This window comes from Aquarana catesbeiana, linkage group LG12, assembly GCF_042186555.1.
Source record: "Aquarana catesbeiana isolate 2022-GZ linkage group LG12, ASM4218655v1, whole genome shotgun sequence".
NCBI lineage: Eukaryota > Metazoa > Chordata > Amphibia > Anura > Ranidae > Aquarana > Aquarana catesbeiana.
The window spans coordinates 109,270,613-109,296,851 of NC_133335.1; the positions used below are offsets into that span (position 1 = coordinate 109,270,613).

The window sequence follows — 26,239 nt, forward strand, 5'->3', positions numbered from 1 at the left end:
ACTGTCAAAATGTTAAAAATTACAAGAGACAGTTTTTGACAATTCCTTTATTTAAATGCTTCTTCTTTCTTCTTTCCAGGTACGAAATTTAAAGGAATATTACACTTTTATTGTTTCACTTTAAGCATTATTAAAATCACTGCTCCCGAAAAAACGTCTGTTTTTGAAACTTTATTTTGCATTGATCCATGTCCCCTTAGGGAAGGACCCAGGTCCCCAAACACTTTTTATGACAATAACTTGCATATAAGCCTTTAAAATGAGCACTTTTGATTATTCATGTTCGTGTCCCATAGACTAACGGTGTCAATTCAGATTTGTTTGTTTTTACTTTGTTAAAACAGGGATGCCATGTTCTGTAAGGACCACCAGGAAGCCATCAATTATAGCAAAATTTAGGCCCTCAGTCTCCCCCCTTCTGGGTAAAGGGTATTTGCTAGAACAGGCTGTGTGTCTGGTTTTAGGCCCCAGGGCTGAATTCCAAGTCTACAGGGTATCATCTTACTGTTAGATAAAGCAGACTATGTGGGTCTAAGAACTTATATTCTGCTACAGTCACCAAATAAATAGAGCTACACTTGAATCTCTTGTTTTGTGGGGATATGCCCACCAGAAGAAGTTCCGCAGGATGCTTCTGGATGTTGTGACCCACCTAGCAGTTGCTAGCCAAGCAGCTGTAGGAGCTTCTTGGAAGGGGAGTTTTGGGTGTTATCTAGTAGTAGTTAGTTACATTCAGCTGGACTTGTTCTGTAATGCTGGAGAAGTTTTATAGCTTATCCAAGCCACTTCTTCAGTTCTAGGTTATCTCTTCAACATTATGGAATAACTTCAGTTGAATGTGACTAATGACCACTAGATATGCCATGACCTGGTTAAATGGGAACCTTCACAGATGTTTTGGTATGCCACCTCCTTTGTCCTCTTGTCTTACCTAACAAGTAAAGCATTGAAAACATTCACATCTAGGTGTAAATCTTTTCATAGATGCAAGAGTATGCAAGGGATACACTTGTGGGACAAAGTATTCCTCAAAGGGAATCCACTAAAGATTTAAAGAACATTGGTGTGCTAAAATCCCAAATTGTGGAGGCTCAAGACACCCTGGTTGCCTCTAAAACAAACCTTATTTGAATAAAATAGGATTGACATCTTTCCCCACACTTGGCATGGCCAGGGCGAGCTAAGCTTAGAATTTCAGATGAACTACTTGCCTCCTATTCTGTGGTTTTGCATGTATGCACCCAAGATAGAGTTAGGCTAAGATCTTCCTGTTGGGGTCTGGATGTTGGAGAATATTTATTGAGGGGTCAAACCCATCCCATTTCAAATAAGATCATATTGGGCATCATTCTCAAGTAATTCAAAGTGGATTTGCTAGCAAAGTGTAAATACAATTGCATCCATGTACATGTAAGATCTACTGGACCAAATCAACTCTGTCTATAAACTCACCTACATAAAGTGGTCGATCATATGATGTGTTCAGGTAGGTCTGAATAGGGAAGTTACGGATCACCCATGGAAGTCTGTCCACCTTGATTCGAGCAAGTTTGACGTTCATTTCAGCTTTTACTTCATGCCACTCATTGTCATTTAGGGGAAGTGGAGATTTTACAGTCACATTTTCATGGCCATTGCCAATGTCATAAATGAATGCCAAGTCAGTTGTTGCTGGTGCACACAAATTGATAATGGCAGAAGAAACAGATCATTTGCAAATGGATATTAAGAAAATAATCACACTTAAAAATATCTACTTTTTCTATTGTACAAAAATAACTTTGCAAATATTAATATCCTTAAAAAACAGATGGTGCCATTAAAATATGATTATTTTCATCATACAGTGCCCTGCAAAAGTACTCACCTCCTTTAGCTTTTTACCTATTTTGTTACATTGCAGCCTTTAGTTCAATGTTTTTTTTATCTGAATTATATGTGATGGATCAGAACACCATAGTCTAAGTTGGTGAAGTAAAATTAGAAAAATATATACCTAAAACTATTTTTCAGAACTAAAAAACTGATAATTGGCATGTGCGCATGTAATCACCCCCTTTGTTATGAAGCCCATAAAAAGCTCTTGTGCAACCAATTACCTTCAGAATTCACATAATTAGTGAAATGATGTCCACCTGTGTGCAATCTGTCACAACAAGTAAGGGACAATGTTGTTGAGAAGTACAAGTCAGGGTTAGGTTACAAAAAATATCCAAATCTTTGATGATCTCTAGGAGCACCATCAAATCTATCATAACCAAATGGAAAGAACATGGCACAACAGCAAACCTGCCAAGAGATGGACGCACACCAAAACTCACGGACCGGGCAAGGAGGGCATTAATCAGAGAGGCAACACAGAGACCTAAGGTAACCCTGGAGGAGCTGTAGAGTTCCACAGACTGGAGTATCTGTACATAAGAGGACAATAAGCCGTACGCTCCATAGAGTTGGGCTTTATGGCAGAGTGGCCAGAAGAAAGCCATTACTTTCAGCAAAAAACAAAATGGCACGTTTTGAGTTTGCAAAAAGGCATGTGGGAGACTCCCAAAATGTATGGAGGGAGGTGCTCTGGTCTGATGAGACAAAAATGGAACTTTTTGGCCATCAAAGAAAACGCTATGTCTGGCGCAAACCCAACACATCACATCACCCAAAGAACACCATCCCCACAGTGAAACATGGTGGTGGCAGCATCATGCTGTGGGGATATTTTTCAGTAGTCGGGACTGGGAAACTGGTCAGTTTTGAGGGAAAAATGGATGGTGCTAATACAGGGAAATTCTTGAGCAAATCCTGTACCACTCTGTGTGATTTGAGGCTAGGGCGGAGGTTCACCCTTCAGCAGGACAATGACCCCAAACACACTGCTAAAGCAACACTTGAGTGGTTTAAGGGGAAACATGTAAATTTGTTGGAATGGCCTAGTCAAAGCCCAGACCTCAATCCAATAGAAAATTTGTGGTCAAAATTAAAGATTACTGTTCACAAGCACAAACCATCCAACTTGAAGGAGCTGGAGCAGTTTTGCTAGGAGGAATGGGCAAAAATCCCAGTTGTAAGATGTGGCAAGCTCATAGAGACTTATCCAAAGTGACTTGGAGCTGTGATAGCTGCAAAAGGTGGCTCTACATTGACTTTTTATGTTATTTTGTCCTATTTGTTGTTTGCTTCACAATAAAAAAAAAAAAAATCTTCAAAGTTGTGGGCATGTTCTGTAAATTAAATGATGCAAATCCTCAAACAATCCATGTTAATTCCAGGTTGTGAGGCAACAAAACACAAAAAAAGCCAAGGGGGTGAATACTTTTGCAAGGCACTGTATGTTATGTGATGGATATACTGTAAAATACCACTTATCTTGTAAGCATTCAATGCAGAATGAAAAGAAAAGTTAAAGTTTATTTAAAGCCAACATTTTTCTTTGTTTTCTCTTTTGCATAGAGTAGAGAATAGATAAACCTATCCTGTAGTAATAACTATAAGTGAGAAGAATCCCCTCCCAAGTAAGCGACAGTTGTTACAGGAACAAATGTCCCTAATGGAAAATTTACCCTTTAGTTCGCAAAATTTTGGATTTCTCCTTACTTCTCTCTTCTGGTGATGATGGTTACCTCCTAAGGGAAGGGAAGGAAAATCCAAAATAGAGAGGATAAATCTTCCCAGCAGGGACACAGCAACAAACCCAGACAAAGGTTCCCATACTCTAACCAAAACTGCAAAAAAATAACATAAAAAAATTCTAGTGCATAAAGGAGCAGCCATTTTATTCTTTGAACCATTCTGCGAGAGTTCAGCTTGTGAAAACAATGATAAAACCACTTTATACTTCACAACATTAAAGTGATACTAAATTCTCATTTTTTTAAAGCACTTTCAGCGACGGATTTAATAGCTTACGGAGTATGAAGCTTTTTTTATGTTTTAATCCTCGTTCCAGTTTAAGCTAGTGCCATGATCACTGCCCCAGGTTTTCCTTTTCAGGCTGCCTTCTTTCTCTTGCATTATCCTATGGAGCAACATTTGCTTACAGGGACTAGAGTTGTGCCTTTCTGTATCAATTACAACTTATAGCCCTGTAGCCTTTGTTAGCAAGGCACTCCCCTATTGGCTCTTGCTCCTTACTCTGTTATCTTCAAGCCTACTGACCACCTGTGTATGACCTCGGCTCAGCTCCTGACCTTGGCTACGCTACTCCAGTTCCCTTCCTGCTGGCAATATCCTGCACTACCTTTGCCTACTGCAGGTGTCAGGATCCCGCAAGCTGCTGGGCCTGACCTGCTTGTCCAAAGTGTCACCTCATGTTTCTGCTGTGACTCTCGTCTCCCTGACTGAGAACTACCCTGCTGGTCAACTTCTGGAGCAGCCACCAGCGAACTGATTTAATAGCTTACAGAGTATGAAGCTTCTTTATGTTTTAATCCTCGTTCCTGCTTAAGCTAGTGCCATGATCACTGCCCCAGGTTTTCCTTTTCAGGGTGGCTTCTTTCTCTTGCATTATCCTATGGAGCAACATTTGCTTACAGGGACTAGAGTTGTGCCTCTCTGTATTAATTACAACTCATAGCCCTGTAGCCTTGGTTAGCAAGGCACTCCCCTATTGGCTCTTGCTCCTTACTCTGTTATCTTCAAGCCTATTAACCACCTGTGTATGACCTCGGCTCAGCTCCTGACCTTGGCTATGCTACTCCAGTTCCCTTCCTGCTGGCAAATCTCCTGCACTACCTTTGCCTACTGCAGGTGTCAGGATCCCGCAAGCTGCTGGGCCTGACCTGCTTGTCCAAAGTGTCACCTCATGTTTCTGCTGTGATTCTCGTCTCCCTGCCTAAGAACTACCCTGCTGATTATCTTCTGGAGCAGACACCAGTGAACTGATCTATCGGTACCTGTGCTTCTTAGTGCCTTGCACTCCCTGTCATCACCTCCAAGGATGTTTGGACCAGAGCTGCAAGGTAAGCCCTCTCATCACTTCCTCCAACCAGGTATGTGACCCTGCTGTTCAGGTGACACAACCCAGGTCCAGTGCTGCCATATTGGTCCTCCACAGTCAATAGATGGAGGATGGGGATATCCCAGGATGCTGTAGGATCAGGGACAAGTAATTCTTACCTAAGCAAGAATGGTGGGGGGCAGGGTCTGATAAAAAAAAAAAAAAACATTTAAAAAAAATGGTAAACTTGTTTTTTTCTTTGGTGGGGGATGGGGGGGGGGGATGGTGCAGGGAGGTAAAGACATTTCTGATAGTGAAGGTCCGCTTCACAGATAACATTGCAAAGTACACAGGACTGCACTGAATTTCTTTCAGGATCTTTTTGAACAACTATACAAAAACACTTTTATTGGGATAATTACCAGACCAAAAGACAGCAAATAAGAACTTCATTGTTAAAGTTTAAATATACTTTACGTACCTCTGATTCATAACAAAAAATGCCACCCTCCTTTCCCATACTATGCATTTTAGTCTTCATCAGAATCCATGTTAATAAAAGCATTAAAGACCCTGCATTTTTATTTGTATTTCTTGAAGGCACAGGATGGGAAAACAAAAAAGCTAACTTACTGTTCATCTCAATTCTGATAAAGATCTGAAAGTCACTGGCCATGTTCTCTAAAAAGGTTCCAGAGAGGGATGTAGTCTTGAAAAAGAAGGATATATCCATACTGTTCCCAGGTTTGAAGGTTGGGAAAATGAGGCGTGTTGCTTTCATAAAGGTCACAGTATTCCATGTGTTCCCTGACATATAATAAAAGAAAAATCTTAGCAAATAGTATCGTATAATGTAAAATCTTCATTGGCTCAGATATTGCACCAAGCTAACCATTGTTTAAAAATATATTACAGTCAAGCTCTCCTAAACACGTATGCAAAACATCCACTCCAAAGGAAGAAAAGACTTATGGGTTCAGCCACGTTTATATTACTGGCCTATAAGTGGCAGCCCCAACCAGTAGATGTGTAAAACAATCAAATAGCCTTTGCCAAACCTGTAGATAGTACTGTTTCCTCCCAATAAGCTTCCTCAGAATTGCTCTGGTCAACATTTGAATTACTGCAAGACTGACTTTACTATAGAAAATGGTTAATATAGGGTGATTTGCTTCTCTAGGTTAAGAAAAACAGTGCCACATCCAATAATACGTTTATATATAAGAAAAGAGATTCCCCTGAGTGGACTTTAAAGGCACTTGCTAACAAATATTTAGATAATAAGTATATGTAACAGAGTATAAAGAGTAAACAGATTTTTTATTTCGACATAGCATAGATTAAAAACATAATGTATCATACATTCAACGAAGCATATTACAGAATTGATAAATTTCAGTGTTGATATCAAACAATAGGTTGTGTGAGGGCTCTTTTTTTCCACACCCAACACGTTTCGGAATAAACAGTGTTTTTGTCCTTCTTCAGGGATATAGCAGAAAAGAGCAATTCATTTATAATATGGTTCGTTGAGTTACTTTAAAACTCCAAAATTGGAGAGGAATTGGGCATTATTGCTGGTGTAGTTGTTATCATTGAAACATCGTAATTAGCACCAAGTAAAATTACTTGGTGATGGTCCCATTTAATGTGGCAAGGTGTCTCACCTACCCCCGTCTCTCCCGGATGCGTGCAGGCCAGAGCAATATACTGAGGCTAAAGGTGAGGGGACCCCTGTTTGTGTCAAGTTTTAAATGTGCCAGCCACGCATCCCAGCATCCAGCGTGTGTAACGCCTCATTACACACGCTGGATGCTGGGATGCGTGGCTGGCACATTTAAAACTTGACACAAACAGGGGTTCCCTCACCTTTAGCCTCAGTATATTGCTCTGGCCTGCATGCATCCGGGAGGGACGGGGGTAGGTGAGACACCTTGCCCCATTAAATGGGACCATCACCAAGTAATTTTACTTGGTGCTAATTACGATGTTTCAATGATAACAACTACACCAGCAATATTGCCAAATGCCTCTCCAATTTTGGAGTTTTAAAGTAACTCAACGAACCATATTATAAATGAATTGCTCTTTTCTGCTATATCCCTGAAGAAGGACAAAAACACTGTTTATTCCGAAACGCGTTGGGTGTGGAAAAAAAGAGCCCTCATACAACCTATTGTTTGATATCAACACTGAAATTTATCAATTCTGTAATATGCTCCGTTGAATGTATGATATATTATGTTTTTAATCTATGCTATGTCGAAATAAAAAATCTGTTTACTCTTTATACTCTGTTACATATACTTATTATCTAAATATTTGTTAGCAAGTGCCTTTAAAGTCCACTCAGGGGAATCTCTTTTATTACTATAGAAAATGGAAACAACAAGACTTTAAGGCAATGATTTTCTGGAAGCTTGCACAAAAAACCCTATTGAAACAGCAAAGGAATCCAAACTAAAGCAATGGCTGTGTGACTATCCCATGAGTACAGCAATCACTAGGGACCCATCCATTTACACTGGTCTATCTTGGTATGTTGCATTGATGGCACTGCAATGTGTTAAGGAATATAACATACCACACTAGAGTAGCACAAAAGGATTCTTACTGTAAAATATAGCTTTACCTCACAGTCCTTTCTACTTTTGTAAGGGTTATTTGAAAAATATACTATTAACATATAGTACATCCTACTGAAGATGTGGAGCTAAAGTAGACCCTTCCCATGATGTTACTTTGTAGTCCAGTTTCTCTGCACACCCTGATATTTTTTGTTTTAATATTGTAAGTACAGAGATTTTATTTGAGACTAATGCCTCGTACACACGGTCGGATTTTCCGATGGAAAATGTCCGATTGGAGTGTGTTGTCGGAAATTCCGACCGTGTGTGGGCTCCATCAGACATTTTCCATCTGATTTTCCGACACACAAAGTTGGAGAGCAGGAGATAAAATTTTCCGACAACAAAATCCGTTGTCGGAAATTCCGATCGTGTGTACACAAATCCGACGGACAAAGTGCAACGCATGCTCAGAATAAATAAAGAGATGAAAGCTATTGGGCACTGCCCCGTTTATAGTCCCGACGTACGTGTTTTACGTCACCGCGTTTAGAACGATCGGATTTTCCGACAACTTTGTGTGACCATGTGTACGCAAGACAAGTTTGAGCCAACAGCCGTCGGAAAAAATCCTAGGATTTTGTTGTCAGAATGTCCGAACAAAGTCCGACCGTGTGTACGGGGCAATAGGCAAGTAATAAAGCTTGAAAGCTTTACTAATTTGTATCACGAAGGCTGCATTGAAAAAGTAATGCAAAAGTGCGCATTTTTTTTAAATTACATAGGTCATTTACATTTCATATGTTGATAGAGTAACTCTTCTTCTATAGTAACTCCTCTTCTTTCATTTCAGGTAAATAATGGATTCCAAGCAAAAGCAATATGCCATCATTGATTTCATGATAAAGGATGGGTACAGGCTGACCGACATCCACAGAAGGGTACAGAATGTTTATGGAAACACCATTGACAAGAGTCACCAATGAGAAGACATTGCTTTTGTCAATGATTTAATCTCGGTAAACATTCTGTAACCTTCTGTGGACATCGGACAGCTGCCCATTCCTCCTTCGTTAAGAACTCAACGGCGGCACATTGCTTCTTCTTGAATTTTGAACAACCTACTGTATGTAAGATAATAAAAAAAATATGCCTACTTTGCCTAACTTTTGGTTCAGCCTTCGTATTTTCTTCTTCAGTGTTTTTTTTTTTTTTTTTCCATCAAACAAAGTTTTATTAAGCAAAGATGATGCATATAAATACATAGTAATACTGATATATGTGTGCATAAAATGCATATTAAACAAGGAAAGTATACATTGATAATATAGTAAATTTTAGGAGTAATATATGCTAATGTAGAAATAAATGTATACAACTATGAAATACTATCATTATAATGTGTAATATTATCTCCCTCCCCCCACGCCCGTTGAACACATTTGATTTAATCCTATTTAATTTTAGTACACGTAATGTATATATGTATAGTGCGACTTTTTCATATGTGTTACATACCTTTAAGTCTATAGAGGACATATTGTGTACAACACAGACATGACCATTTTGGGAGAACAACCTGTACCATGGTGTCTTTTGGTTTATACTTTCTCTGTATGTATCTGGAGTATAGTTTTAGCTACAGGGATCCAAGTGTTGTGTTACCGAGCGAATTTATGATTAAGTACAAGTTTCAGGTTCTTGCAACCATCGATCCCAAATTTTGTTGTATTTTGTAGAACAACCTCTATTAATGTAAATATGCTTTTTGTATGGCAAGGTAGCGTTAACTTCTGTTTTCCACTCCACCACACTGGGGGGGGGGGGGGCGGTCTCATCCATTTTCTTGCAATCATTTTTCTGACAGAGAATAGAGTTTCATGTAGGAATACCTTGGTAAATTTGTCAACAGTGCCTGGAAATATCCCTAGGAGACATTGTTTTGGTTCTAACGCTATTGGGGAGCCCATGATGTCGTGTAGAAATGTTATGACCTGTTTCCATAGTTGTTGAATCTTGGAACATGCCCATATTAAATGAAAAAACGTGCCTGTTTCTTGGCCACACAGCGGGCATAGGGTAGACTGATTACGCTTGTATCTGGCTACTCGAATTGGGGTGAGGTATGTTCTATTTGTTATGTAAATCTGAGAGAGCCTGTCTGAAAGTTTTGGTGATACTGCTTTGCATGTCTTGAGGGCCTCCTCCCACTCCTCATTTTCCATCAGGCCTACCTCTCTCTCCCATCGAGGCTTCAAATCAAACGCTATTTTTGACGAAGTGGGAGTTAGAAGCATATTATAAAATGTGGAAATTAGTCCACGTGGGTCTGTACTTTTAACAATAGCCATAACGGGATGAAGAGTGGGCAAGGCCTCAGCCTGTAAGAATTGTGTTTGGGTTGCATGTCTTACTTGCAGGTATCTGAAGAACATGAAGTTTGGAAGGGAAAATTCCTCTTTGAGTGTGTTGTAAGTTTTGAGGGATCCATTGAACAGCAGATGATGTATATAGTAAATTCCCCTAGACTCCCACAACTCCGAGTCCGGTATGTTTATAAATTCTGACATATCTCTATTGTGCCATATCGGTGTGTGGTCGTGCAGTCTTGGCATTTCTAATTTGGTGGAGGCCAGGTCCCAAATACGTCTATAGTGGTATAACAAGGACTTCTTGTCTCCCCCCATCTCAGTGTTCCTGGATCCCGCCGATATTGCGTAGAGGGGATCGCCTGTAAGTTGCACTCTTTTGGAGCAAAGAAGGGTCAGGAAGCGTACGTTATCTGTCTTGTCTATGTGGAATAGTTGTGATAGTTGTGATGCAATGTAATAAAAGTTCAGGTCCGGTAGGGCCATTCCCCCCATGTCTGCCGGGTTTTTAAGCGCTGACCATGCGATTTTATGTCTGCTAGTTCCCCACACAAAGGGTTTGAGTAAAGCTTCAAGAGACTTAAAGTGTTTTAATGGGAGATAGATTGGGGTATGCCACAATATGTAAAGGATTTTTGGGAGAAGGACCATTTTTATCAGATTTATGCGACCCCATACTCCTAGTGGTAGACGGGCCCAAGTACGTATTTTGGTTTTGACTAGTGAAAAGAGGGGTTCAATGTTGAGGGGAAGATAATCAGCCGGATCTCTGGATATATGAATTCCTAGGTATTTGATTGTATCTGTTCTTTTTAGTGGGGTGTCTGTCCATGATTTAGATGGTGGGAAACTGTCTATAGGTAGTATCTGGGACTTTTCCCAATTCATCTTTAAACCGGAAAACGTTCCGAAGTGTTCGATCAACTGTAATGCTTTTTGAAGGGATGGGCCTGAGTCAGCGAGATATAATAGGTTATCGTCCGCGTATAAGCTAATTTTGTCAGTTAAGGTTCCCATTTGTAGACCCACGATCTCGGGTTCTGCACGGATAGAAACGGCCAAAGGCTCTGCAGCTAGGGCATAGAGAAGTGGGGAGAGAGGGCAGCCCTGTCTCGTGCCACTACTGAGGTCAAATTCTTGAGACGGCAATCCGTTCGCCACTACTCTAGCTGTGGGATTTTGATAAAGTAGTTTGACCCACTTAAGGAATCTAGGGCCAAAGCCATATCTTCCCAAGCATTGCCATAAGTATCCCCACTCCACAGAGTCAAACGCCTTGGCCGTGTCCAGCGTCACAATCACCCGGGATCCTACATTGGCATGTGTGGCCTGTAAATTTATAAAAAGTTTCCATAGGTTGAACGAGGTGTTACGACCAGGCATGAAACCCGCCTGATCTGTATGGATCAGAGAAAGAATAACTTAGTTGAGTGGGAGAGAGAGTATCTTGGTTAATATCTTGATATCTACTTGTAATAAGGAAATTGGGCGGTAGGATTCAGGGTATCCTGGGTCTTTTCCCGGTTTGGGTATGAGGACTATTGTTGCCTCTCTCATAGAAGCAGGAAGTGTAAATGTCTCGAATAAGTGATTATATAAGGTTAGAAGTTTTGGGATCAAAAGATCGCTGAATTGGGAGTAAAATTCTATAGGTAGGCCATCCGAGTCCGGGGATTTGGATCTGGCAAATCCAGCAATAGCCATCGCTATTTCTTCCTCGGTGAGTGGTGCCTCAAGGAGGTTAACCTGGTCTTCTGTTAACTGAGGAAGTGCCGTCTCCTTCAAAAAGGAGTTCATTGGGCCCTTGTCCTCAGGACTTTTTGAGGTGTAAAGATCAGTAAAAAACTCCCTAAACTTAGAGGTCACTGTGAGGGGATTAGTAATGAATTGATCGTCGGGACCATGTAAAGATATTACCACCGGAGGTCTATCTTCATTGTGTACCAGGTATGCTAGGAGCTTGCCAGCCTTTTCCCCGTGCTCAAACAGCTTTTGTTTAGCAAAGAACATTTTGTGTCGTTCCTTCCCATATTGGAGTTGGGCTACTACTCTGGTCTGAAGTTTAAGTAAGTCTGCATTTGCGGGAGAGGGATCATCTATATAATTTTGTTCAGATTGGGATAGTACTGTTGTCGCTCTATCAAGCTCCCCAGAAGAATCTATTTTAATTCTGTTAATGCGGGTTGAGAGTGTCATTCGAACATGGGATTTAAAAGACTCCCAGATAGTTGTCATGGAAGCTGAACGGTCATTGTTCCTGAAGAACAATTTCCATTCGTTCATAAGTTCATCGTCCTCAGGGAGTAGTGAGAGCCAGAATGGGTTTAATCGCCAGTTCCGCTTTGGTTTATCAGTGAGCACGCTTAGTGTAATCCAGTATGGGCTATGGTCGGACAACAACCTGGGAGAAAAAACTGTCTCTAGTAGTCGAGGTGTAAGACTTTGTGATAGTAATATCATGTCAATTCTAGACATAGAGTTGTGGGAGGAAGAGAAGCAAGAGAATGATTGTTTGTGTGGGTATTTGTATCTCCAAGAATCCACAAGGTGAAAGGAGGAAATTAGCTTGGCAAATTTGGTTTCTCTGTTGGTTGTTGGATGTGGATTCGAGGGTTGAAGTCTATCTACCGAGGGGTTTAGTGTAGTGTTAAAATCCCCCAGCCAGACCGCCTGGACTGTGGGGTGTTTGGTCATGAATGTAAGCCCCTCTAAGATTATGGGCATGGAGAATGGGGGGGGAACATAGAAAGCCAAAATAAGAAAAAGTTCCCCATATAACTTAACGGATAAAAAGATGTACCGTCCCTGCGGGTCCGTGGAAACCTCTATAAGTTCAAATTGTACCGATTTAGCCACCAAAACTGATACTCCACGTGCGTGTGATGTGTAGGTCGAATGAAATGCCCATCCGACCCAAGGTCGGCGAAGAGCCATTTGCAATCTCCCCTCCACGTGGGTCTCCACTAAGACTAAGATGTCAGCGTGTTGTTTTTTAAGGAACATGAGGGCTGCCGAGCGTTTTACCCTCTCACGCAAGCCCCGCACGTTCCAGGTAAGAAACTTTAAAGTCCCCATGTGTTCCCTTCTATACAGCAACGTATTTCAGCCATCATGTATGTGTCTAGTTTTTTGGTTAGCCTTCTCATATGTCTGTATTGTATATTTAGTGTACACTTTACTAGGTATAGCATAACGTTTAATATCTGCAGCAATAGTGCCAAACTTTGGTTGGTGTACCATCTGGTTATAACGCATACAAATCTGTTCAACGGTTGAACTATCCCCCCTACCTCCCCCCCACCCCGCCTTACAACCTACCCAACTGTTGCAGGCATCATCCCCCAACCAACTGAAAATCCCTAACAAGAAAATAGGAAACTTTGCATGGTAAAGCCATAAACATATAAGTAATTGGGGCCACCACACAAGAGAATGATGACGGAGTACACTCCGTGTTAGAGGAGCGGTATATAATTGTTCATTGCAGTGGCCCCCAATCTCACTATCATATTCTCTGGTGCTGAGTGGGGTAAAGTCTCGCTGCACTTTGCAGTAGAGGGGCGGGACTGTGTCCTCTCTGGGGCTCCGTCTTCTCAAAAAAACATATTGAGCCACATAAGATGTCAGGGGAAAACAAATTAAAGTAAAAGATGTGGGTGAAGAAGAAATCAGCTTGTTGACTGTTTAGTCTAGACTTGACTCTCGTAGTAAGGATACGAAACAGTTCCTTGGCCGGTCTTCCATCTGGCTCACTGATCACATAAATGGGCTACTGTGAGGAGCATTTAAATCTAGCAGTTAGATCTGTATATGTCCACTTCAGTGCACAATGCATATCTGTTAAGTTCTAATCAGGTCTGCAATAAGTGACAGGAGTTGTATGCTGTATTGATTGTGGTAAGTGGTAGCAAAAAGTGTACTTACAGCGGTTTCAGTCTGTTCTCTCCGGTGCCCCTTGACGTTCCAGCCAGGTTATCACCTCCTCGGGGTCCTCCAAGAAGTGGACTCTGCCATCTTGTTCTACTCGGAGTCGGGCTGGAAATAGCATTGCATATTTAATTTGTTTTAATCTTAACCTGCGTTTGGCTTCTGTGAACCCTTGTCTGCGGCGCTGTACTTCTGTAGAAAAGTCAGGGAATATGGCGATTTTACTGTTCCCTATTTGAATGTTGCCTTTTTCTCACGCCATTCTCAGGGCCAAATCCCAATCCTTATAGTTAAGGAGCTTGGCTATAAAGGTGCGCGGGGGTGCTCCCTGCGGAGGTGGTCTGGCAGGCATTCGGTGGGCCCTTTCCACAGCTAACAGTGGGGAGAAGGCCTCTCTGCCATAGTGTGTGATGAGCAGCTGCTCCAGGAATGTGGTGGGGTCCTTACCCTCGGCGCCTTACCCTCGCAGGGGTGGGGTCCTTACCCTCGCAGGTTGAATCTCCTCAGTCTGTTCTCCATTTCGTCCTGCTTGGAGAACAGTTGCTAAATTTGGCGCTGTATACGTTCTGTCCCCTCTTGTAGGGGCGGGATGGCGTCTTCCACATTGCTGATTCGGTTTTCTGTAGTTTTAACCCGGTCCCGGAGTTTATGTAGATCTTGCCGGATGAGAGATATATCTATCTTTACCTCCTCTATCTGGGCTGTTAGTGAAGTTCTGCAGAATGTGATTGCCTCGAGAAGCCGCTCTGTGTCTCCTGCCGCACGTTCTTCCTCAGGCTTCTCCGCAGCCTCATTTTCCTCCATCTCCTCTCCCTCCTGCCGGCGGTACTGAGCTAGTTTCGCCGCCGTTGCTGCTTTCTGGGCCTTTGTGGGGGACATCGTGACTAAATTCTTCAGCGGTCACAGGGGGGAAGCTACTGAGCCCGTTCAGAGGGATCTGTGGGCACAGGATGTGGTAAAAGCAGGATTAATGGACGGATCTTCTCAGGAATGCGTCCTATCCCACTGTCAGGCCACGTCCTCAGGAGAAACCGCTTTTACAAGGGAGTAACAAGGCCACAGTCCATATTTACAGCACTGTCAGAGGAGGCAGGTGTGCTAAAATGGCCGCTGATCAGCACGTGTAGCCCCCGGCTGCAATCTCGGCCAGTTGTAAGTGTCAGTCTCCCTGGGTCTCAGATGGGTGAACCGGCCAGGAACAGGGGGGATGAGCACAGTCCAGCACCTCCAGGGGGTTGTCTTGTAGTCAGGTACCTTTATTGTGAGGTTTGATTCAGGCAGGGCCGAGATTAAGGAGGACCAAGATGGCTGCGGCCTCCGGTTGTAGGCCGAAGCTGCGGTCTCGATTAGTTTTTTACCACCGAGCGGGTGATCGCCGCTCCGTTCCGGCCACCGTGCGTCTTTTTGCTTCAGGAGTCAGGTCCAGCTGTCACAGGTGTCTCAGGGATGTAGTCTAGCCAGTTAATACGTATTATAGGTCCAGGATTAATAGTTTAGCAGGAGTAATGGACGGAGCTCTGAGTCCACAGGTCCTACTCCATGCTGTGTCAGGCCACGCCCCTTCTTCAGTGGTGTTTAATGAAAAATTTAGATACAAAAAAGTAGAAAAGATATATCTGGAAACAGTTGTATATATAACAACAATGTGCAACAATGATTTTCGTAACACAATCCATTAAGCGTACAGACAGAAAACATGCACCCATGAATGATAAATTGACATTCTAATCTGATGAGATAATATAATAATACATAGAAAAAAATATGCATATTTACACTCCCATATGATATACAGTGTGTGTGTGTGTGTGTATAAATATATATATATTGTAGGGGATCAGAGGGGTGAACAGCTGGATCAGAGACAGTCCAGTAAAAATAAAAGTTGCTTTATTCAGCAAAATGGCAAAAATAAACATAAGACAAGACAGACTTGTCTTGTCACACGGTTGTGCACACAGGTACAGCTAACAGTTCAGCAGCACACAGGCTTACAGGTAATAGTTCATGGCTCCAATCAGAGCTACAGTCTTTATGTGGTTAAGCTCACCCAGCAGGTACACCATCCAGCAATGGACATTTTCACACAGCGTGCTGCTGTGTCTCTCTCTCCTACTCAAACAGCTCCTCTCTGACACTTTCAGCCCAGCTGACAATAAGCAGGTCTGAAGGGGAAGTACCTGCCCTCTTCGATTAACCCCTCCTTAACCCTGCCCCAGGCTGACCCTCTACAATATATAAAGGGCAGTATGGTGGCCTGAATTTATGGGAGGAGCTCGGGGGGGGTATTTAAGAGCAGACCGCTCACCTGTGGTCATTGCTGGTTACAATGCGTGATACCCTCCCTCCCATTCCCCTTTTTCAGGGCACTTCTCAGCACATTTCTCTCCACAGTCATCCATTATTTATCTTGAGTATGCTCCCTTTTTGGTATACCCGCCAGCAGACCAGGGCACACTTCAGGTCTATGTTATGTTGTGAGTCTTGTGGCGTGTTTATGTAGTTCATATCTGCCCCGGTTGAAGGGCTTTGACCATAAATATTATATATATATATATATATATATGTAGTAATAACTCACGGTGGAGCTGCTGGTTTAAAGCGGGCTGTTACCGTCACCTTTGTTACCTCAATTTCACCAGAACCGGGTCTAGGGTCCCGTTGAGATTATTACCAGACAGTGTATGCACCGGACACTTGAGTATCTTTTCCAATGCTTTAATAAAGAGTAACTGAAGGAAGTAGCAGGAAAGAGGTACAAGGAGAGTTGCAGGGAAGTTCAAATACCTTTTCTTAGTGTAGTATTAGGAATTGGAATCTTGTAGATGAATGTACTTTCCTCTTAGAGTTGAATCTTTGCCCGCCCGCATAGGTTTCTCTCACTAACCTAGCAGCCGGTATGCAGCACGAACAAAAGTCTCTGCCACAGACTTGAATGGAATAGAAACCCGTACGATCCTCTACCACAGGATGTAATGGTTTACGATGGATAGCAAACACAGCACTAGAACCTTTAAGCCGACCCGGCAGTACTATGTGGTTGGTTAACTTTAGGATGTGTCCTCCAACTGAGTCACCAGGCCCCTCTCCAGACCAGCACTCTGCATGATCCTTCCATGAAGGGTCCTCCCCTGGGATCTTCTCAGTTGTCCAGCTTCTTCCCGTAGGACAGACAGCACAGGACCATTCCCTCGCCGCTGTGGTAGGCCCCAGACAGGCTTCTGGGCCCACCCACACGCTGCAGCAACGTGGTCCTCCCGGTCGGAGGACCACGCAGTAGTACTCCTAACACATACCTGTTGGCCAGGAGGGCCAGCAGGTGGAACGAAAGACTCTAAAACATGGCGTCTGTCTCATAAATACCCTCTCCTAGAATGCAACTCGGAGGACCACCTCCACCGAGTTATCCCCGGGACAGAAGAGCACTCATACGCTTTAACGTGTTGTCTTTCCAACACCGACCCATGGCGACAACGACACCCACAGGCACAGTGTGAAACTACATGCAACACAACCAAACTGGAACAGAGGCTAAATCTGACTATGTATGAAACAGATAAGCCACTAAATTTACCTATAAGCGGTAGATTGAAAATCTACCAGCACTATATATATATATATATATATATATATATATATATATATATATATATATATATATATACACACATACACAGGTGCCTCTCAAAAAATTGGAATATCATCAAAAAGTTAATTTATATTAGTAATTCAATTCAAAAAGTGAAACTTAATTTTGATCATTATGGCTTACATTATAGCTCCGGGAGCAGCGACGTGGGATCTAATCCCCCCTCTCTGTTGGGGCGGGTGGATGCCCTCGCATCATCGTGTCCTCACCAACGCTGTTGCTCCCATCTGGCGGCTGGATGGGGGGTTGGTTTGGGCGCCATTTTTGGACGCTTTGACCACCTGATTGATGGCGCCACCCTCCCCTCTTTGCACATCCAGAATGACGTTGGTGGACGTGTGTTGGCTGGTGTGCCCATATAGGCCCCGTCCTCGGGAGACTGTTTTGCTCTAGTGGTTTCAATCTTCCCACATGGTTCATCTCTGTATCATTAGGACATAGATTTTTGTTGGCTAGTATCAGGTAACTTGCTCAACCTACTTTTCACTATTAGTTTATATAGGCATAATCTTGGTTTTGGTTTCCATTGTTTCACCTGGTGTCTCCACCTTTTACTCTCACCACCCTTGTAATCTCTTACTTGCACCTGTCCTGGACGCATAATGGGACCCATGAGCTCCCTTCGGAGGTCTCGATGGAGGCATCTGCTGGGGTGCCAGTCTCATTGGTGCTCACCAGCCGGCTCAGACTGTGGGGTCTCCCTTACCCCACATATTTCAGCATACTTGTATACATGATGGTGGTTGTCCGAGGTGCTCCTTAGGCAATTTGCAGTATGCTACCCCTTGAGGATACCATTCTGAAGAAATAGGTAGATCCACCACTGGAGGAATAGTCTATCTCCTGGCTTCATAGGCAACTGTGATCCTAGTGGCGGAATCTGCCTCCTTTAATGACCCTGCAGATTGCAGGGCAGAGGTGGTTACTGTTTTGCCAGTGTGGGATCTGTGCTCCGGCCTGGGTTGGCCACGGTCTGGTGTTTCATACGCTGACCGAATGGGCAAAGGGTTTTGTGACAATCCTTGGATTGCAGACAAATCCCTCAAGCATATGTGGAACTTGCAGACCGGTTGGTCCTTGGACTGTAGTATGTTTGTGGCGCATTCATTGGCATGGCCCCACGTCTCCCACACTTTGTCTCGGTGGTGGCTCTGGGTGGGTCCTTTGGCTCATATGTTGATCGGCTGACCAGACTTCTAAACCAGCCTTGGCAGATCTGCCTTTTCAGGGAGTCCAGCTGTTTGGGGCTATGCTGGATGGTATTATCAAGATTTTTTACAGGTGGCGAGAGTACCTCTCTCCCTCAGACCAAGAAGGGAAGGAACAACGCTAGAAGGCTGGACCAAGCTTCTTGGTTCTCAAGTGTTTTTTTTTTTTCCCGTTCCCCTGGGTACTCAACTAAGGGTTCCAAGCCTTTCAGGACACCCTTGGGTGGCGCCAAACGTCCCTGTCCCCAGAAGCCCTCTAAGCCCGTGGATAGGTCCTCCCCAGCCTCAAGTTTTGCCCTCACCCCCAGGGGGTAAGAGCATCACCTTCGCTGGTTTCCGGGCACGTAGACTTCCCCCTTTTCCCAACAAGTTGGTCAACGAAAATCAGTTCTTTCCCTCCAATCTGCAGCTCTTAACAGCCCCCTGTATGGGGCTGTGCAAGATCTGTTTCTTTGTGGAATGACTGTCCTGCTGCCCGAGTCAGAGTGGTTGTTTTATCCTATGTGTTCACAGTCCAAGAGGAACAGTGATCCTGGATCTCAAGGCCTTGCGGGTCCATAAGTTCACGCTGAAATACATTTGTTTGGTTGCGGCCTCCCTTCACCAGGTGAATATTTCTTTTTGGGCATCTGTAGACCTGAAGGACATTTACCTGCACATTCCCATCTGCGAGGGATATCTTCGAGGGGACTTTGTCCCAGGGGCCGGTGTTCCACCCTGTTTTACCGTGGTTGGCTTGACGGCCTGGCTGTTGTGAGCCAGGTTCAGATGGACAGGGAGTTGTCTGCTTCAGTCGGCTCATAAGTCTACCTTCCGGAAGATTTCTCACAACTAGATGGCCTATGTCATTTAGTGAGAAGCCCTGGGGTTTCATCTTTGCTTTTTCTTGGTGGCTCAGGTGTTGGTCCTCTTGCAAATGTATCTGAATCAGAAGCTTACTTGAGTATGATCAAGTTACAAGTCTCTGCTTTGGCTACTTTCGGCTATGCATTTTTTGGTCCACAGCTTCAGTCAAGGGGTTCCCCATGTGGTGCCCCCCTATGTGTTCCCTGTTGCCGTGTGGAACTTGAATTTGGTGTTGTCGGCTCTTCTGAAGCCTCCCTTTGAGAGCATTTGGGTTATTCCCTTGCTCACACTCTTGCAGAAAGTTGCCTTCCATGTCGCTATCCCTTCAGCGCTGTGGGTATCAGTGTCGGCTGCCATGTCTGGTATGGCGGCTTTGTCCTGTATGCTGCCTCATCTGGTTTTGCACAGGGACATGGTGGGGTTTTGACCCTCCTTTCTTTTTTTTATGAAGGTGGCGTTGGATTTCACCTTTAATGAGCACATTGTCCTGTCTTCCCTGTGTCCTTGGCTGTCACACCTAAGGAGGTGGCTTTGCACTCTCTGTTTTGGGCTCTCAGGCACCCCTTGGGGGGGTTCAAAGTGTTGGAAAATTTCCCTGGGTTATTTCTCCATTAGTTGGTTTGCCCACCACTCGTAGTGGCACTGCTTGGAGACATCCATGTTTGGTAATAAATAAAGAAGAAGCAGCTGTGTCCATCAATGAACATAAGAGGAAACAGTATTTTTTGTTACTCACCGTAAAATCCCTTTCTCTGAGTTAATTGACGGACACAGCTCATTTGACACTGCTTATGACTGACTGGAGGCCTATAGCAGAGAGGGGGTTTTATGCCCATTTAACTGGAGGAAAGTTCAAAACTACCAACAGAGGTAGTGAGACAGTCAATAGTAAATGGCTTCAAACATGCTTGGGATAAACATAGTATAGTATAGTCTATAGTCCTGCAACAAGCTTAATGAAAAATAAATAAACAAAAAAAATAGGCAGACTCGATGGACTACTCAGTCTTTTTCTGCTGTCACTTTTCTGTGTAAGTGAAAGGAAACCTTTCCACAGTAAGCGAAAATTGTTATGCACATTGGAAGATTTCCTCTCACCACCTGTTCTGGTGACAGCTGAACAATGTTGAATTCACCTGACTCTCTATCCCATGGACAATGGTCACCAACACAATTAGGGAGGGTAGATCTCCCCAGCAGGGACACAGACTATAAAAACCTAAACAAAGTGCTACACTTTCCCTAAATTATCCAAAACAATTTTAAAAAATCAGGGTACCTTCAGTTATGCTTCCATTTTGTTTTCACTATCTGGGAGTGTCCTTCAATGGAAAAACTGGAAAAAGTGTGACAATGCTATACTTGCATTTATTAGTGTGTTGATTTTGTCAGATCATAATGGTACATACTACAGGATAATCTACTGCAGGGGTAGGCAACCTGGGGCCCTCCAGCTGTTGCAGAACTACAAGTCCCATCATGCCTCTGGGAGTAATTGTAACTGCCAGCCTTGCAATACCTCATGGGAAATGTAGTTTCACAAGAGCTGGAGGGCCCCAGGTTGCCTACCCCTAGTCTATTGCATCAAGCATTTCACAAGTTGGAGGACAGCAAAGGTTTTGCTTCCATTTACTGGGCAATGTCAAAATAAACAATGACAAACTAGGACCAAGCATTACTCTTAGTTACATTTTTTGCAAAGGCTTGATGAACCAGGGGAGACCTGCTGCATAATGAACATTGCTGAACATATCTTAATTCTTGAATATGGAAGATTTTACTTACTGTCTCCATAGCAACGCAGAGGTCCAACTAAAAACCAAGCTTCAGAACTAGTGCGGTTGGTATCTCCGACAACCACCTGGGTCACTGGTAAATGATCACGGAAAGTCAATAAACCTCTGTCATATCTCCTAAAAGAAAGTTATATTAGTTTTATTGATTATATTCAACCTCATATATTTTTTACACAACTGGAAAGGATATCAGCTGAAGGACTGTCAACCATAACTGAAATCAGTACAATAAATGTTTAGAAATATTAAGTGATCATTGCAATACCTATTATACATGTCAACTGTCTATGCAATTATATCAGAGGTAACCGGCTTGTAAGAATATTTCTGATTAATAGAAATATATTTTCACTTACCACTGAAGGTGATCAGCATCACAATTACAATACAATTTTGTGTCTGCACATCTTTTCTCAATGCCGCAAGCACATCTCTGAATTCCGGGATTGGAGCCACCCCAGTAAAAATGTCTCTCATTATTTCTTCCCATCCAAAAGCTGAAAGGCAATCCCACTGAAAGAGAACAATATGGGAACAGTCAACAGTATCACTACAACAGGAGAAGGAGATAACATTTTACAAAAACACACCTTACTAGTAAGGCTAATGTCCAGTATAATTATAGTAAGACATTGTGTCCGATTCTGTCATTTGAAATTTGATACCACTTTGTACCCCTTGTTGCAAAAATAAACATAACTAGTTACATAGTTGGTAAGGTTGAATAAAGACACAAGTCCATCCAGTTTAACCTGTGGTGTGTGTTTGTGTGTGAGTTTATGTCAATATTAAATGCCATGTCCCTGTATGTTGCGATGGTTAAGATGGCCATCTGAAAGTTTTTTTAAACTATCAACACTCCCTGCTGATACCACTGCTTGTGGAAAGACGTTCCGCATCCTCACCTCTCTGACAGTAAAGAACCCTCTAAGCAGTTTAAGGTTAAGCCGCTTCTCTTCCAGTTTCAAAGAATGGCCGCGTGTCTTTTTAAACTCTCTCCCACTGAAGTTTTATACCTATGCTAGATTCACCAGTAAGGTATTTGTATATCGCTATCCTATCTCCTCTCAAGTGTCTCTTCTCCAGACAGAAAAAGTTTAATGCTTGTAGTCTTTCCCCAAAATCGAACTGTAAAGCATTCTTCCCTGGTAATACACCTAATGGATGACACCCCTGAACACCCACATGTTAAAATACATTGAGATGTCACCCCTGTGTGGGTACATGCTGAAGGTACATCAGGACTTATTTTTCTATGTTCTTACATGTCTGTGTATGTTATATGTTTTTATATACAATAAAATAATTTTATTTAAAAAAAAAATACATCAAGATATCAATGATAAGTATTAAACAGGTTATCACTACCTTCTGCCATGGGAGGACTGTGAGTTTTTGTTATTAATCTATTGAGAAGAGCAGATATGGAGCCTTTGAGATATGGATATTCTTCCACTGAGGGACACACACATTCTTAGAACTCTGAACTATTCAAATTCTGGAAATCTTCAGCTCTGCTGTTCTCTATTCATTTGGAAGAATTTCTATCAATAATAGCTGCTGAAAGATTCATACCGGATATATGAAATCCTGGAATCTTCTCCAGTCCACCAACATACCCTGGGTAATTCTTGCTGGATATTTTAAGTATTGGAAATACCTCCAGTCCAACAAGCACAGGTTTTCCCAGTTTTCCTTTCTGGTGTGCACTCTCACCAATGTCAGTTATCTGTGTTCTGGGATTAAATGTTTAAGATCAGGCCAGTATTGTCTTGGTGTTCCATGCTATATATTGGGACCAGGGCAATGGCATATGGTAAGTATGTGTACCTGATCTGCGCTCAGTTTCATAGGACTCTGCTACAAGTTAGGCCAGTATTCTGATCATTCTGGGTCAGAGTCATGACAGTGCTCTTGTCAGGACTATTGGGGTTAAAAGAAATTAATTCCTAAGGCCTCTGCATATCATATATTTTTCATATTTTTTTTGAACAACTCAGAAGCCATCTTGTTCCTATTTTTTTTTTAAATAGGTTAAACTGAGTTCGTGGTTTTTGAAAGAGGATTCTTGTAAGAAAGTTGTAAGTATACTATCTTGATCTCTCCCAAATAATAAATTCTCTTTATGTCAGCCGGATAGATAAGGAACTGACCAAGAAGGCCAATGTTATGTTAAGAAGAATGTGGGTCAGGTTTCAAGATAAACAGAAAAACGTATAGTTTTTATTTTCTCTTTTTATGACATTATGTGCATTTAAGACTATATTATGAACCAGAAATGGTGCATTACAAATAATCATATTAACAATAATTCCAAATATATTAGTAAATTATATTGGAGTAGTTATAGGCATGATTAATTTAACAATGTTACCTATATTTTGTTTTTGTAAAGAAAAGAGGGGGTTCCCCTGAGTGGATTTTACCGGCACTTGCACAAAGTATATATAAAATGGGAGAATGCACATTCATGTGTAAGATAAAACAATGTTTATATTTATTCAAAAATTGTCATATTAAAAACACTGCAAACATTTGCAAACAACAACAACATTATATAGTGGACATAATTCAAAAGAAATTTATGTTTGTTATTAAAAGATAACACTTATATGATGGAGTTCTTTTCAAGCCCAACGCGTTTTGGGGTATATTCTATTTCAGTCCTTCTTCAGGGGCATGGTTGAAAAGAAAGATTCATCTAGATTAATTAAAGAAATATGATTGATCAATTGCCATATGTGTCTATATGCCAACAACCATTTCTAGGTTAAATGATCCATTGATCACTTACCTGTTATCGTAGATTTTTATGCAAGGAAATGATGACAGTTGTAACAAGGAGCAAAGAGTGCTCACAGAGAAGGGGAAGTTCACATAGTTTGAGTGAGTAATAAGCTCTCACTTAGCAAAAAGAACAATAATGAATTTTAATTTTCAATTAATATATATTATTAATATATATTATTGATTGTATTAGTAATACCTAGGTATGGTTCACTTCAAAATCCAATTTTTGTGGGTTTTAAAACAATCCTGGTATACCATTCTAACTAATGAAAATGGATTCATGGGAGTTGTATATTTATTTTATTTTATACTGCAAGCTCGCATCATATCCATTACTCTGATCTATATATTTTTCAACATAGTAATGGTTGTGATATAATACCATTGCTATGCTTAAAGGTTTGGAGAAAGATGTACAAAATTAAAAAAATGTGTCTATGGATAGATGGGAGACTGCAGGTTCCTCTGGTAGAGACTCTAATATTACAGTAATTTTAAATTTACAAAATAACAAAGCGTATATGTATATATATAATGATAAGCAGAGAGAATATTTCACAAGTAGTGAGTAATTTCATAGAATAGAGGAACAGGTCTAACATTTAAAGGGGGCTTAGAAAAAGGATTGATTTACCTTGACTCAAACAGTATTTCAATTTGGCCACCCACACATCCCAGCGTCCGGCAGGTACAACGCATGAGCTGGGAATGAGTGGGGCCAATCTATATATAGGACGAGCTGCAATCAGCTGGCACGATAATCGCGCTCAGCTGATTGGTAACACTCGTCAGCTGGAGAGCCTCAAAACTGCTCCCTGAGACGGGGATGCGCGGCGCCGCCCCTACCGCGCATGCGCAGTTACATTGGAGCGGCGTCACGCACACCCGTCCCACCGGCACGGGATGCCTCATCGGCGGACTGCGCATGTCCGCCGGAGTGGCAACATGGAGGTAGTGGGCATGGATGTTGTGTTGCCCTGGTAACCTCCTGAAGTGCCGCCCAGCTGGAGGTGCTGGGCGGCTTTCCACGCCGGGCAACCGCTAGTGGCGGACGCACCCAGGGAGGGCTCGAGGGAGGCAGGCAAGAAAGTATTAATACTTACAGAATTTAAGGATCTTAAAACAAAAAGTAAAATGTGCAATAAAGCTTATGAATCCTGTGTATATAGGAGTAAGCAGAGGACAGCAGGCGTGGCACATGATTACAAGTTATTGTATACTCACGAGTGTTTTGAATGGATGGTTATCTATAGATGGGCAAAGGGACTGGTTCTCTTATGCAATTTTCTTTCAAGGGCTATATAGTAGCAAACATAATACAAGTTGTTATGGGTGCATTATGATATTTTTCAGTGGAATGCATGACATTATTCATTTAGCTTGCAAGTTAGCTTATGAGCTAGTAGCTACAATGAGTACAGAGCAGATAAATAATTCATGATTCATAATTCATGTACAAATAAAGAATCAATTTGTTCGTTGTAACAATAACCTAATAGACATTCACACAGGATTTAACAAACTATGGTGTTGTTATATTAGTACTATTAGGCTGTCTGCGTATCAGCGCACACGTACCCCTATTAGCATTTACTGGATATGATGGAACCACTATGTTAAAGAGGCCAAAAATGAGGCAGTAAAAGTTCAGCTAATATGGTGGAAGAAGAAGAAAAAAAAAAAAAAAACGTACGGGGACCGTATGTGCAATCGGTCAGACAGCCCAAGAGTTTACAACCTATATATCAGATACAGTATTATTTCATAGTGTTTGGACATAGTTAAAGATGTAAAATAAGTACAGATAGAGAACGAATAATGCTATTAATAAAGTATAGATAGTCTGGTGATTTAGTGTGTTATGCCGCGTACACACGGTCGGACTTTTCGTCTACAAAAGTCCAACGGACGCCGACGGACTAAAGCTGGCTGGTAATCCGTTCGTGTGTGGGCTTCTCCGGACTTTCAGCAGACTTTTTCAGCCTCAAATCCGACGGACTTTAGATTTGAAACATGCTTCAAATCTTTACGTCGTAACTACGACGGACCCGAAATCCGCTCGTCTGTGTGCTAGTCCGACGGACAAAAACCCATGCTAGGGCAGCTATTGGCTACTGGCTATGAACTTCCTTATTTTAGTCCGGTGTACGTCATCAC

General features: G+C 42.2%; 1 protein-coding gene across 2 annotated transcripts in view; it reads right to left on the reverse strand.

Moving 5' to 3' along the window:
* The window catches only part of CNTNAP1 (contactin associated protein 1), a 668,106-nt gene that overhangs the window by 221,181 nt on the left and 420,686 nt on the right, over positions 1–26,239 (reverse strand). For both annotated transcript variants that reach the window (XM_073608280.1, XM_073608279.1), the window contains 4 exons: positions 21,649–21,805; positions 21,282–21,409; positions 5,564–5,737; positions 1,453–1,671 (listed from right to left, as the gene is read on the reverse strand). In XM_073608280.1, the coding sequence (XP_073464381.1) occupies positions 1,453–1,671; positions 5,564–5,737; positions 21,282–21,409; positions 21,649–21,805 (678 nt within the window). The remainder of the gene's footprint in view (positions 1–1,452; positions 1,672–5,563; positions 5,738–21,281; positions 21,410–21,648; positions 21,806–26,239) is intronic.